General features: G+C 57.4%; 1 protein-coding gene across 2 annotated transcripts in view; it reads right to left on the bottom strand.

Annotated features, from left to right (window-relative positions):
* HSPG2 (heparan sulfate proteoglycan 2) overlaps positions 1-15,649 on the bottom strand; it is a 265,969-nt gene that overhangs the window by 158,764 nt on the left and 91,556 nt on the right. For both annotated transcript variants that reach the window (XM_069741877.1, XM_069741878.1), the window contains exons 4-7: positions 15,183-15,292; positions 14,971-15,029; positions 14,041-14,201; positions 6,468-6,593 (exon numbers count right to left, since the gene is read on the bottom strand). In XM_069741877.1, the coding sequence (XP_069597978.1) occupies positions 6,468-6,593; positions 14,041-14,201; positions 14,971-15,029; positions 15,183-15,292 (456 nt within the window). The remainder of the gene's footprint in view (positions 1-6,467; positions 6,594-14,040; positions 14,202-14,970; positions 15,030-15,182; positions 15,293-15,649) is intronic.

Below are 15,649 nucleotides of genomic sequence, written 5' to 3'. Positions count from 1 at the left end.
CAGCCTTATTTTCTGCTCGCTTTCTACAACTGAACATGGACAAAACAGAATTCATCATCTTTCCCCCATCTCACTCTACCCTTCCACCAGACCTATCCATCAATGTCAATGGCTGCTCACTATCCCCAGTCCCACACACCCGTTGCCTCGGGGTGATCCTCGACTCTGCCCTATCTTTCAAGCCACATATCCAAGCCCTTGCCTCCTCCTGCCGTCTCAAACTCAAAAATATTTCCCGGATCCGTGCTTTCCTTGACCGCGACACCGCAAAAACGCTAGTGCATGCCCTCATCATCTCCCGCCTCGACTACTGTAACCTCCTGCTCTGTGGCCTCTAACACTCTCGCACGCCTCCAATCTATTCTAAACTCAGCTGCCCGACTAATCCACCTGTCCCCCCGCTATTCCCCGGCTTCTCCCCTCTGTCAATCCCTTCACTGGCTCCCCATTACCCAGAGACTCCACTACAAAACCCTAACCATGACGTACAAAGCCATCCACAACCTGTCTCCTCCATACATCTGTGACCTCGTCTCCCGATACTTACCTACACACAACCTCCGATCCTCACAAGATCTCCTACTCTACTCCCCTCTTATCTCCTCTTCCCACAATCATATACAAGATTTCTCCCGTGCTTCCCCCATACTCTGGAACCCTCTACCACAACATATCAGACTCTCGCCTACCATAGAAACCTTCAAAAAGAACCTGAAGACCCATCTCTTCTGACAAGCCTACAACCTGCAGTGATCCTGAACTTACTGAACCGCCACGCAACCTGCCCTACCCCCTCCTAGTGTTTCATCCCCTGCAGACTGTGAGCCCTCGCAGGCAGGGTCCTCCCTCCTTATGTACCTGTTAGTGCCTTGTTATCTGCTCATGTTTATTGTATTTGTCTATATTTGCCTCGTATTCACATGTAAAGCTCCATGGAATAAATGGCGCTATAAAAATGTATAATAATAATAAAAATAATAATAATAATAATAATAATAATCTGTCCCAACATAGGATAAGATCCTGGTCCTCAGATTTATGGATCTGTCCGGGCACCAGATAAGACCTGGAACCTCTGTTCTATGGATCTGTCCGGGCACCGGATAAGACCTGGAACCTCTGTTCTATGGATCTGTCCGGGCACCAGATAAGACCTGGGACCTCTGTTCTATGGATCTGTCCGGGCACCGGATAAGACCTGGAACCTCTGTTCTATGGATCTGTCCGGGCACCGGATAAGACCTGGGACCTCTGTTCTATGGATCTGTCCGGGCACCGGATAAGACCTGGAACCTCTGTTCTATGGATCTGTCCGGGCACCAGATAAGACCTGGAACCTCTGTTCTATGGATCTGTCCGGGCACCGGATAAGACCTGGAACCTCTGTTCTATGGATCTGTCCGGGCACCGGATAAGACCTGGAACCTCTGTTCTATGGATCTGTCCGGGCACCGGATAAGACCTGGAACCTCTGCTCTATGGATCTGTCCGGGCACCAGATAAGACCTGGAACCTCTGTTCTATGGATCTGTCCAGGCACCGGATAAGACCTGGGACCTCTGCTCTATGGATCTGTCCGGGCACCAGATAAGACCTGGAACCTCTGCTCTATGGATCTGTCCGGGCACCGGATAAGACCTGGAACCTCTGCTCTATGGATCTGTCCGGGCACCGGATAAGACCTGGAACCTCTGTTCTATGGATCTGTCCGGGCACCGGATAAGACCTGGAACCTCTGCTCTATGGATCTGTCCGGGCACCAGATAAGACCTGGAACCTCTGCTCTATGGATCTGTCCGGGAACCGGATAAGACCTGGAACCTCTGTTCTATGGATCTGTCCGGGCACCAGATAAGACCTGGGACCTCTGCTCTATGGATCTGTCCGGGCACCAGATAAGACCTGGAACCTCTGTTCTATGGATCTGTCCGGGCACCAGATAAGACCTGGAACCTCTGTTCTATGGATCTGTCCGGGCACCGGATAAGACCTGGGACCTCTGCTCTATGGATCTGTCCGGGCACCGGATAAGACCTGGAACCTCTGTTCTATGGATCTGTCCGGGCACCAGATAAGACCTGGAACCTCTGTTCTATGGATCTGTCCGGGCACCAGATAAGACCTGGAACCTCTGTTCTATGGATCTGTCCGGGCACCAGATAAGACCTGGAACCTCTGCTCTATGGATCTGTCCGGGCACCAGATAAGACCTGGAACCTCTGTTCTATGGATCTGTCCGGGCACCAGATAAGACCTGGAACCTCTGTTCTATGGATCTGTCCGGGCACCGGATAAGACCTGGAACCTCTGTTCTATGGATCTGTCCGGGCACCGGATAAGACCTGGAACCTCTGTTCTATGGATCTGTCCGGGCACCAGATAAGACCTGGAACCTCTGCTCTATGGATCTGTCCGGGCACCAGATAAGACCTGGAACCTCTGTTCTATGGATCTGTCCGGGCACCAGATAAGACCTGGAACCTCTGTTCTATGGATCTGTCCGGGCACCGGATAAGACCTGGAACCTCTGTTCTATGGATCTGTCCGGGCACCGGATAAGACCTGGGACCTCTGCTCTATGGATCTGTCCGGGCACCAGATAAGACCTGGAACCTCTGTTCTATGGATCTGTCCGGGCACCAGATAAGACCTGGGACCTCTGCTCTATGGATCTGTCCGGGCACCGGATAAGACCTGGAACCTCTGCTCTATGGATCTGTCCGGGCACCGGATAAGACCTGGAACCTCTGTTCTATGGATCTGTCCGGGCACCAGATAAGACCTGGGACCTCTGCTCTATGGATCTGTCCGGGCACCGGATAAGACCTGGAACCTCTGTTCTATGGATCTGTCCGGGCACCAGATAAGACCTGGGACCTCTGCTCTATGGATCTGTCCGGGCACCGGATAAGACCTGGAACCTCTGTTCTATGGATCTGTCCGGGCACCGGATAAGACCTGGGACCTCTGCTCTATGGATCTGTCCGGGCACCAGATAAGACCTGGAACCTCTGTTCTATGGATCTGTCCGGGCACCAGATAAGACCTGGGACCTCTGTTCTATGGATCTGTCCGGGCACCAGATAAGACCTGGAACCTCTGTTCTATGGATCTGTCCGGGCACCGGATAAGACCTGGAACCTCTGTTCTATGGATCTGTCCGGGCACCAGATAAGACCTGGGACCTCTGCTCTATGGATCTGTCCGGGCACCGGATAAGACCTGGAACCTCTGCTCTATGGATCTGTCCGGGCACCGGATAAGACCTGGAACCTCTGTTCTATGGATCTGTCCGGGCACCAGATAAGACCTGGAACCTCTGCTCTATGGATCTGTCCGGGCACCAGATAAGACCTGGAACCTCTGTTCTATGGATCTGTCCGGGCACCAGATAAGACCTGGAACCTCTGTTCTATGGATCTGTCCGGGCACCGGATAAGACCTGGAACCTCTGTTCTATGGATCTGTCCGGGCACCGGATAAGACCTGGGACCTCTGCTCTATGGATCTGTCCGGGCACCAGATAAGACCTGGAACCTCTGTTCTATGGATCTGTCCGGGCACCAGATAAGACCTGGGACCTCTGCTCTATGGATCTGTCCGGGCACCGGATAAGACCTGGAACCTCTGCTCTATGGATCTGTCCGGGCACCGGATAAGACCTGGAACCTCTGTTCTATGGATCTGTCCGGGCACCAGATAAGACCTGGGACCTCTGCTCTATGGATCTGTCCGGGCACCGGATAAGACCTGGAACCTCTGTTCTATGGATCTGTCCGGGCACCAGATAAGACCTGGGACCTCTGCTCTATGGATCTGTCCGGGCACCGGATAAGACCTGGGACCTCTGTTCTATGGATCTGTCCGGGCACCAGATAAGACCTGGAACCTCTGTTCTATGGATCTGTCCGGGAACCGGATAAGACCTGGAACCTCTGTTCTATGGATCTGTCCGGGCACCAGATAAGACCTGGAACCTCTGTTCTATGGATCTGTCCGGGCACCGGATAAGACCTGGAACCTCTGTTCTATGGATCTGTCCGGGCACCAGATAAGACCTGGGACCTCTGCTCTATGGATCTGTCCGGGCACCGGATAAGACCTGGAACCTCTGTTCTATGGATCTGTCCGGGCACCAGATAAGACCTGGGACCTCTGCTCTATGGATCTGTCCGGGCACCGGATAAGACCTGGGACCTCTGTTCTATGGATCTGTCCGGGCACCGGATAAGACCTGGAACCTCTGTTCTATGGATCTGTCCGGGCACCAGATAAGACCTGGGACCTCTGCTCTATGGATCTGTCCGGGCACCGGATAAGACCTGGGACCTCTGTTCTATGGATCTGTCCGGGCACCAGATAAGACCTGGAACCTCTGTTCTATGGATCTGTCCGGGCACCGGATAAGACCTGGAACCTCTGTTCTATGGATCTGTCCGGGAACCGGATAAGACCTGGAACCTCTGTTCTATGGATCTGTCCGGGCACCAGATAAGACCTGGAACCTCTGTTCTATGGATCTGTCCGGGCACCAGATAAGACCTGGAACCTCTGTTCTATGGATCTGTCCGGGCACCAGATAAGACCTGGAACCTCTGTTCTATGGATCTGTCCGGGCACCAGATAAGACCTGGAACCTCTGTTCTATGGATCTGTCCGGGCACCAGATAAGACCTGGAACCTCTGCTCTATGGATCTGTCCGGGCACCGGATAAGACCTGGAACCTCTGTTCTATGGATCTGTCCGGGCACCAGATAAGACCTGGAACCTCTGCTCTATGGATCTGTCCGGGCACCGGATAAGACCTGGAACCTCTGTTCTATGGATCTGTCCGGGCACCAGATAAGACCTGGAACCTCTGTTCTATGGATCTGTCCGGGCACCGGATAAGACCTGGGACCTCTGCTCTATGGATCTGTCCGGGCACCGGATAAGACCTGGAACCTCTGTTCTATGGATCTGTCCGGGCACCGGAAAAGACCTGGAACCTCTGTTCTATGGATCTGTCCGGGCACCGGATAAGACCTGGAACCTCTGTTCTATGGATCTGTCCGGGCACCGGATAAGACCTGGGACCTCTGCTCTATGGATCTGTCCGGGCACCGGATAAGACCTGGAACCTCTGTTCTATGGATCTGTCCGGGCACCGGATAAGACCTGGAACCTCTGCTCTATGGATCTGTCCGGGCACCAGATAAGACCTGGGACCTCTGTTCTATGGATCTGTCCGGGCACCGGATAAGACCTGGGACCTCTGCTCTATGGATCTGTCCGGGCACCGGATAAGACCTGGGACCTCTGCTCTATGGATCTGTCCGGGCACCGGATAAGACCTGGAACCTCTGTTCTATGGATCTGTCCGGGCACCGGATAAGACCTGGAACCTCTGTTCTATGGATCTGTCCGGGCACCGGATAAGACCTGGGACCTCTGCTCTATGGATCTGTCCGGGCACCGGATAAGACCTGGAACCTCTGCTCTATGGATCTGTCCGGGCACCGGATAAGACCTGGAACCTCTGTTCTATGGATCTGTCCGGGCACCGGATAAGACCTGGGACCTCTGCTCTATGGATCTGTCCGGGCACCAGATAAGACCTGGAACCTCTGCTCTATGGATCTGTCCGGGCACCGGATAAGACCTGGAACCTCTGTTCTATGGATCTGTCCGGGCACCGGATAAGACCTGGGACCTCTGCTCTATGGATCTGTCCGGGCACCGGATAAGACCTGGAACCTCTGTTCTATGGATCTGTCCGGGCACCGGATAAGACCTGGAACCTCTGTTCTATGGATCTGTCCGGGCACCGGATAAGACCTGGAACCTCTGTTCTATGGATCTGTCCGGGCACCGGATAAGACCTGGAACCTCTGCTCTATGGATCTGTCCGGGCACCAGATAAGACCTGGAACCTCTGTTCTATGGATCTGTCCGGGCACCAGATAAGACCTGGAACCTCTGTTCTATGGATCTGTCCGGGCACCGGATAAGACCTGGGACCTCTGCTCTATGGATCTGTCCGGGCACCGGATAAGACCTGGGACCTCTGTTCTATGGATCTGTCCGGGCACCGGATAAGACCTGGGACCTCTGCTCTATGGATCTGTCCGGGCACCGGATAAGACCTGGGACCTCTGTTCTATGGATCTGTCCGGGCACCGGATAAGACCTGGGACCTCTGCTCTATGGATCTGTCCGGGCACCGGATAAGACCTGGGACCTCTGTTCTATGGATCTGTCCGGGCACCGGATAAGACCTGGGACCTCTGCTCTATGGATCTGTCCGGGCACCGGATAAGACCTGGGACCTCTGCTCTATGGATCTGTCCGGGCACCGGATAAGACCTGGGACCTCTGTTCTATGGATCTGTCCGGGCACCGGATAAGACCTGGGACCTCTGCTCTATGGATCTGTCCGGGCACCGGATAAGACCTGGGACCTCAGCTTGTGGACCCATTCACTCACCACAATCCTTCTCGTCTGACATGTCGCGGCAGTCGTGGCGCTGATCGCACTGGAATTCTAGCGGGATGCACTCGCCATTATTACAGGTGAACTCCTCGGTGGAGCAGGAGCGAGGTGAAGGTGTGACTGCAGAGAGAGGAGAGGACGTATCACACATGGTGGGAACTCCAGGGGAGCACAGCCGTGTGCACGTCTGCTCTGTACAGACTGGGTATGAATACAGGGATGACACAGAGCAGGCGTCTCAGAGATGGGCCAGGGGGCTCACGAGTCTGAGGACCAGCACACCCTCAGCTCCATCACCTCTAGGAGACACAAGGTTTGATAAAACAAGTTATACTTCCCCTCTGCTCTGGCGCCGCTACTCTGGGGGTCCCGCAAAGATGTACTGCAGTGACTAAGTTTAACACTGCCAGCATGAGACCACTGCAGCCAATCATAGACCTCCGCAGCGATGGTCACCATGAGTCTGCTGAGGTCAGTGATCACATCCTCTGCTTTCTGATCAGGACACAAAGCTCATTTACAATGTACGGATTCATTGACAGCAAGAAGAAGAGATCTTGGACATAGAATTTGCATTTCACTTTGTGACTAATAGAAAATTGCAGAACTGTTTAATATGCACAAATTCCACTTCCTTCAGAGGAGAAAAGACACAGAAGGATCGATTATAGCTCGCAAACACTCAATGTGACGAGCAAGCGCCAGGAGACAGGGAGAGAGCGTGCCATGGAGAAAGAGCGCCAGGAGACAGGGAGAGAGCGTGCCATGGAGAAAGAGCGCCAGGAGACAGAGAGAGAGCGTGCCGGGGTGGGAGGGCGACATAGAGCGAGCGGGACAGGGGACAGCGAGCCAGGAGACAGGGAGAGAGCATGACAGGGGACAGCGAGCCAGGAGACAGGGAGAGAGCGTGCCATGGAGAAAGAGCGCCAGGAGACAGGGAGAGAGCGTGCCAGGAGACAGAGAGAGAGCATGACAGGGGACAGCGAGCCAGGAGACAGGGAGAGAGCGTGCCATGGAGAAAGAGCGCCAGGAGACAGGGAGAGAGCGTGCCAGGAGACAGAGAGAGAGCATGACAGGGGACAGCGAGCCAGGAGACAGGGAGAGAGCGTGCCATGGAGAAAGAGCGCCAGGAGACAGGGAGAGAGCGTGCCAGGAGACAGAGAGAGAGCGTGCCAGGAGACAGAGAGAGAGCGTGCCGGGGTGGGAGGGCGACATAGAGCGAGCGGGACAGGGGACAGCGAGCCAGGAGACAGGGAGAGAGCATGCCAGGAGACAGCGATTCAGGAGACATGGAGAGAGTGTGCCGGGGTGGGAGGGAGACATAGAGCGAGCGGGACAGGGGACAGCGAGCCAGGAGACAGGGAGAGAGCATGCCAGGAGACAGCGATTCAGGAGACATGGAGAGAGTGTGCCGGGGTGAGAGGGAGACATAGAGCGAGCGGGACAGGGGACAGCGAGCCAGGAGACAGGGAGAGAGCGTGCCATGGAGAAAGAGCGCCATGAGACATGGAGAGAGCCTGCCAGGAGACAGCGAGAGAGTGTGCCGGGGTGAGAGGGAGACATAGAGCGAGCGGGACAGGGGACAGCGAGCCAGGAGACAGGGAGAGTGTGTGCCGGGGTGGGAGGGCGACATAGAGCGAGCGGGACAGGGGACAGCGAGCCAGGAGACAGGGAGAGTGTGTGCCATGGAGAAAGAGCGCCATGAGACATGGAGAGAGCCTGCCAGGAGACAGCGAGAGAGTGTGCCGGGGTGAGAGGGAGACATAGAGCAAGCGGGACAGGGGATAGCGAGCCAGGAGACATGGAGCGTGCCAGGAGACAGCGATTCAGGAGACATGGAGAGAGTGTGCCGGGGTGGGAGGGAGACATAGAGCGAGCGGGACAGGGGACAGCGCGCCAGGAGACAGGGAGAGTGTGTGCCGGGGTGGGAGGGCGACAGAGCGAGCGGGACAGGGGACAGCGAGCCAGGAGACAGGGAGAGAGCGTGCCAGGAGACAGAGAGCATGACAGGGGACAGCGAGCCAGGAGACAGGGAGAGAGCGTGCCATGGAGAAAGAGCGCCATGAGACATGGAGAGAGCCTGCCAGGAGACAGCGAGAGAGTGTGCCGGGGTGAGAGGGAGACATAGAGCGAGCGGGACAGGGGACAGCGAGCCAGGAGACAGGGAGAGTGTGTGCCGGGGTGGGAGGGCGACATAGAGCGAGCGGGACAGGGGACAGCGAGCCAGGAGACAGGGAGAGTGTGTGCCGGGGTGGGAGGGCGACATAGAGCGAGCGGGACAGGGGACAGCAAGCCAGGAGACAGGGAGAGTGTGTGCCATGGAGAAAGAGCGCCATGAGACATGGAGAGAGCCTGCCAGGAGACAGCGAGAGAGTGTGCCGGGGTGAGAGGGAGACATAGAGCGAGCGGGACAGGGGACAGCGAGCCAGGAGACATGGAGAGAGTGTGCCGGGGTGGGAGGGAGACATAGAGCGAGCGGGACAGGGGACAGCGAGCCAGGAGACATGGAGCGTGCCAGGAGACAGCGATTCAGGAGACATGGAGAGAGTGTGCCGGGGTGAGAGGGAGACATAGAGAGAGCGTGACAGGGGACAGCGAGCCAGGAGACATGGAGCGAGCGTGCCAGGAGACAGAGAGAGAGTGTGCCGGGGTGAGAGGGCGACATAGAGCGAGCGTGACAGGGGACAGCGAGCCATGAGACATGGAGAGAGCGTGCCGGGGAAGAGAGAGCCAGGAGACATGGAGCGAATGTGCCAGAAGAGAGTGAGCCAGGAGACATGGGGAGACTGTGCCGGGGTGAAGGGGCGACATAGAGAGAGCGTCACAGGGGACAGCGAGCCAGCAGACAGGGAGCGAGCGTGCTGGGGGAAAAAGAGCCTGGAGACATGGAGAGAGTGTGCCAGGGAAGAGTGAGTTGGGAGACATGGAGCGTGTGTGTCGGGGGAGAGAATGCCAGGAGACATGGAGCGACTGTGACGGGGGGAGAGGGCGACATGAAGCGAGTGTGCCAGGGGAGAGTGAGTCAGGAGACATGAAGAGAGTGTGCTGGGGTGAGAAGGCGACATAGAGTGAGCATGCCGGGGGAGAGCGAGTCAGGAGACATGGAGAGAGCGTGTTGGGGGAAGAGAGAGCCAGGAGACATGGAGAGAGCGTGCCAGGGGAAAGCAAGCCAGGAGACATGGAGAGAGCGTGACGGGGTGAGAGGGCGACATGGAGCAAGCATGACAGGTGAGAGTGAGTCAGGAGACATTGAGAGTGTGACGGAGGAAAGCAAGGCAGGTCACATGGAGCGAGCATGCCAGGAGAGAGCAAGACAGGAGTCATGGAGAGAGTATGCTGGGGGAAAGCAAGGCAGGAGACAAGGAGCAAGCATGCCAGGAGAGAGCGAGCCAGGAGACATGCAGAGTGTGCCGGGGTGAGAGGTCGACATGGAGCGAGCGTGACAGGAGAGAGAGAGTGTGCCAGGGGAAAGCAAGCCAGGAGACATGGAGCGAGCGTGCCAGGAGAGAGCCAGGAGACATGGAGAGAGTGTGCCGGGGTGAGAGGGCAACATGGAGCAAGCATGAAAGAGGAGAGCGAGCGTGCCGGGGAAGAGAGAGCCAGGAGACATGGAGCTAGTGTCCCGGGGAAGAGCGAGCCAGTAGACATGGACAGAGTGTGCCGGGGGGAGAGGGCGACATGGAGCAAGCATGACAGGTGAGAGTGAGTCAGGAGACATTGAGAGTGTGACGGAGGAAAGCAAGGCAGGTCACATGGAGCAAGCATGCCAGGAGAGAGCAAGACAGGAGTCATGGAGAGAGTATGCTGGGGGAAAGCAAGGCAGGAGACAAGGAGCAAGCATGCCAGGAGAGAGCGAGCCAGGAGACATGCAGAGTGTGCCGGGGTGAGAGGTCGACATGGAGCGAGCGTGACAGGAGAGAGCAAGCCAGGAGACATGGAGCGAGCGTGCCAGGGGAGAGCCAGGACACATGGAGCGAGTGTGCCGGGGGACAGGGCGACATGGAGCGAGCGTGCCGGGGGAGAGTGAGTTAGGAGACATGGAGAGTGTGCCAGGGGAAAGCAAGCCAGGAGACATGGAGCGAGCGTGCCAGGGGAGAGAGAGCCAGGAGACATGGAGCGAGTGTGCCAGGAGAGAGAGAGAATGTGCCATGTGAGAGCTAGTGCCATGGGACATGAAGAGAGATTGTAGTGGGAGAGAGCCCCAGGAGACATAAAGAGAGTGTTGTGGGGATATAGCGCACCAGGAGACATGGCAAGAGGGAGAGAGCACGCCAGGAGACATAGAATAAAGAAAGCGTGCCGAGGATAGAACACACCAGGAGATATAGCGAGAGTATGTTGGGGAGAGAGTGCCCCAAGAAACATGTAGAGAGGGAGAACGTGTGCTTGGGGAGAGCACTAAGGGAGAGGACAGGCCAGGAGACATGGAGAAAGCGTGCTAAGGAGAGTGAGCGTGCTGTGGGAGAGCGCATCAGGAGACATGGGAAGAAGGAGAGATCATGCTGGGGAGAGAGCACGCCAGGAGACAGGGATAGAGCATGCTGGGGAGAATGAAAGCGTATGCCAGGGAATGGGGAAAGAGAGTCAGGGGACAGGAATAGAGTACAATACAAGGGCCAGCTAGAGCGCACAAGGGAGAAAGAGAAAAAGCTCATGCCGGGGACAGGGAGATCGATGTGTGCAAGAACCCGGCGAGAGTTTACCAGGAATATGGAGAGGGCACAAGGGGAGAGAGAAAGCATGCCAAGGGACAGAGAGAGCGCGCCAGAGAGTGTCAGACAGGGAGAGCGCCAGGAGAGAAAATACTGGAAAACATAAAAAATGGAAAAAGATGCAATGGAGACAACGGCGTGCACCCACAGCACAGCGCAAGCATCTTACCTGTCATCTCCACCCCAACCACAGATGGAGGGGTTTGTGCTGGAACAAAAGAAAAGTTCAGACTTCACAGACTGTGAGAGAGAAGATGAAGAACCGAGGGACCGAGGGCAGAGACAATGGGAGCACATGAGCCCCGAGAGATATGGTGTACGAATGCAGGATAATACGGCACATGAGTGCAGTAGAGGACAGCGCACGAGTGCAGGAGGAGACGGCGTAAGGGTGCAGGAAAGTACAGGTTGTGAGGCTGTGGCCTCTGATACAGCTAGGGGGCGCTGTTTGTTCTCCCCAGAATGTGCATGCAGACGGATGAAGTCCATAGGTGTGCATGAGAGTCACGGATCTGCGGTCCAGGTTTTCCAGGTGGCTGAAGGCCACAGGTTTGTCTGTGTTTAAAAAACCTGCAGTAAGGGGTATGGGTGTGTCAGGTGTGTGAGGTGCACGTCAGTGTCAGTCTGGTGTGTGCTGGTCTGCAGAATGCATGGAGGCCAGCAGACCCAGCACCCAGGGCAGCTGAATAGCCTGGCACCCGCAGCGTACACAGAGATGCAAGTCGTCCATGGTACTGGTCTCGGATGTGGACAGTCCTGTGCCCGGAGGTGGATGTCCTGTGCCCGTAGGAGTCGGATGTGGACAGTCCTGTGCCCGGAGGTGGATGTCCTGTACCCGAAAGAGGACTAGCATGTGCAACGATTGCAAACAGGTGGATATTGTGCCCGGCTGCTAGCCGGAGGATATCCTGAACTGTGTACGGCTGTGTGAGTAAATAGACTGATACAGCGATGCAGGACACCCACGAGAACTAGTCAGAGGAGGGCTGGCGTGTGTAGTGTCTGCAACATATGAGGCTGTGTGTATGGAGACGTATAGAGACTGTAATATGGCGTGCGGTCGCCCAGGGAAACTGGACAAGGGAAGTCTGGCCTGTTTAGGGACCGCAAATCTAAAGCCATGTGATATGTATTGCTTTGAACTGGTGTAAACTGGTCACTGATAATATCCACTGAAGTTACATGCATTTATGTGAACTGGACTTTAATGCTGTGAAGAAACACATTAAAGAGACTTTTGTGTTTGAATTTGTGGGTCACTGCTTCTTCACTGCGTACGAAGCTGCTGCAGCTTTACAAGGTGCAGGAGGAGATGGCATCCGAGCGCAGGAGGATATTGTACATTGTCACTGCTTCTTCACTGCGTACGAAGCTGCTGCAGCTTTACAAGGTGCAGGAGGAGATGGCATCCGAGCGCAGGAAAGTAGGGGTGCAGGAGGAGATGGCGTAAGGGTCCAGGAGAGTACGAGCGCAGGAGGAGACGGCGTCGGCGCGCAGGAGGAGACGGCGTCGGCGCGCAGGAGGAGACGGCGTCCGAGCGCAGGAGGAGACGGCGTCCGAGCACAGGAGGATATTGTACATTGTCACTGCTTCTTCACTGCGTACGAAGCTGCTGCAGCTTTACAAGGTGCAGGAGGAGATGGCATCCGAGCGCAGGAAAGTAGGGGTGCAGGAGGAGATGGCGTAAGGGTCCAGGAGAGTACGAGCGCAGGAGGAGACGGCGTCGGCGCGCAGGAGGAGACGGCGTCGGCGCGCAGGAGGAGACGGCGTCCGAGCGCAGGAGGAGACGGCGTCCGAGCGCAGGAGGAGACGGCGTCCGAGCGCAGGAGGAGACGGCGTCCGAGCGCAGGAGGAGACGGCGTCCGAGCGCAGGAGGAGACGGCGTCCGAGCGCAGGAGGAGACGGCGTCCGAGCGCAGGAGGAGACGGCGTCCGAGCGCAGGAGGAGACGGCGTCCGAGCGCAGGAGGAGACGGCGTCCGAGCGCAGGAGGAGACGGCGTCCGAGCGCAGGAGGAGACGGCGTCCGAGCGCAGGACGAGACAGCTTCCGAGCACAGGAGGAGACGGCGTCCGAGCGCAGGAGGAGACGGCGTCCGAGCGCAGGACGAGACGGCGTACGAGAGAAGAACGAAATGGCGTACAAGCACAGGACCAGACGGCGTACGAGCGCAGGACGAGACCGCTTCCGAGCGCAGGACGAAACGGCTTCCGAGCACAGGAGGAGACGGCGTCCGAGCACAGGAGGATATTGTACATTGTCACTGCTTCTTCACTGCGTACGATGCTACTGCAGCTTTACAAGGTGCAGGAGGAGATGGCATCCGAGCGCAGGAAAGTAGGGGTGCAGGAGGAGACGGCGTCCGAGCGCAGGAGGAGACGGCGTCCGAGCGCAGGAGGAGACGGCGTCCGAGCGCAGGAGGAGACGGCGTCCGAGCGCAGGAGGAGACGGCGTCCGAGCGCAGGAGGAGACGGCGTCCGAGCGCAGGAGGAGACGGCGTCCGAGCGCAGGAGGAGACGGCGTCCGAGCGCAGGAGGAGACGGCGTCCGAGCGCAGGAGGAGACGGCGTCCGAGCGCAGGAGGAGACGGCGTCCGAGCGCAGGAGGAGACGGCGTCCGAGCGCAGGAGGAGACGGCGTCCGAGCGCAAGAGGAGACGGCGTACGAGAGAAGAACGAAATGGCGTACAAGCACAGGACCAGACGACGTACGAGCGCAGGACGAAACGGCTTCCGAGCGCAGGAGGAGACGGCGTCCGAGCGCAGGAGGATATTGTACATCAGTGGCTCTATACATTATGACCTGCAGTATACGCTATATACTCATTCTCCTCTCAATGTCACGGATGAGGGACACTTACCGGCTCCAAGACGACGGAACTGGAAGCCTTGGGTGGAGGTGACGTAACTGGCGATGGAACCACTGGCAATGACGGAGTGCAGCACCTGGCGGATCTCTGCATCGTTCTCATTACCTTCAGATCCAACATCCAGTTCCACAAACACAAAATTATCAATGACCCTGTGGAGACCGAAGAGAAAAGAGAAAGGACCACGAGGGGCCACAGCGAAGTCAGAGCAGATATACAGGGCAAAAAAATGCAAGGGATAGTGTGGGGGGCTGCTGGTGCAGGGGGTATGTACAGCCCAGGAGACACACGGCAAGGAGGACACGCACAGCCCCGTGGAGGACACGCACAGCCCCGCGGAGGACACGCACAGCCCCGCGGAGGACACGCACAGCCCCGCGGAGGACACGCACAGCCCCGCGGAGGACACGCACAGCCCCGCGGAGGACACGCACAGCCCCGCGGAGGACACGCACAGCCCCGCGGAGGACACGCACAGCCCCGCGGAGGACACGCACAGCCCCGCGGAGGACACGCACAGCCCCGCGGAGGACACGCACAGCCCCGCGGAGGACACGCACAGCCCCGCGGAGGACACGCACAGCCCCGAGGAGGACACGCACAACCCCGAGGAGGACACGCACAGCCCCAGGGAGGACACGCACAACCCCAAGGAGGACACGCACAGCCCCAGGGAGGACACGCACAACCCCGAGGAGGACACGCACAGCCCCAGGGAGGACACGCACAACCCCGAGGAGGACACGCACAGCCCCGCGGAGGACACGCACAGCCCCGCGGAGGACACGCACAGCCCCGAGGAGGACACGCACAACCCCGAGGAGGACACGCACAGCCCCAGGGAGGACACGCACGGCCCCGCAGAGGACATATGAGATATATGGGATAAATGTGCCCACAGCGGCCGTATACACCACTTACTTGACATATACAACGTTAACCATTTGCTCGCCAGGAATTTTGTAATATTCTGACTCAAGCTAGAAAATAAAGGAACAGATGATCCATTAGTATGCGCTATGGCTGAGGAGCGGCGACGCCTGTCAGTGGTGGTGCCAGGAGTCATTGCCATGCACTGACAGAAATAGACAGGCAATGGTGAACACAAGGCACTGCACGTAGCGTCACCTCACCGTGTCCACGATGGCCTCTGACAAATCCCGAAACTGATCTGAAGACACATTGTCCAGGTCCGGTGTGTACTCGATGGATGTAGTGAAGTTCACCAGAGCTCGGTAATAAACTGCAAGAAATGAGGAAGGAACAAGAAACTGAGCTGTGGGCTGTGGCCACCAGGGGGCGCTGCGGGATGTGGCCACCAGGGGGCGCTGCGGGATGTGACCACCAAGAGGCCATGCATGATGTGGCCACCAGGGGGCGCTGCGGGATGTGGCCACCAAGAGGCCATGCATGATGTGGCCACCAGGGGACGCTGCGGGATGTGGCCACCAGGGGGAGCTGCGGGATGTGGCCACCAGGGGGAGCTGCGGGATGTGGCCACCAAGAGGCCATGCATGATGTGGCCACCAAGGGGACGCTGCGGGATGTGGCCACCAGGGGGCGCTGCGGGATGTGGCCACCAGGGGGCGCTGCGGGATGT

Source organism: Ranitomeya imitator, chromosome 10, assembly GCF_032444005.1.
Source record: "Ranitomeya imitator isolate aRanImi1 chromosome 10, aRanImi1.pri, whole genome shotgun sequence".
NCBI lineage: Eukaryota > Metazoa > Chordata > Amphibia > Anura > Dendrobatidae > Ranitomeya > Ranitomeya imitator.
The sequence above is the reverse complement of the archived record's forward strand: the minus strand, read 5'-3'. Positions and strand labels throughout refer to the sequence as shown.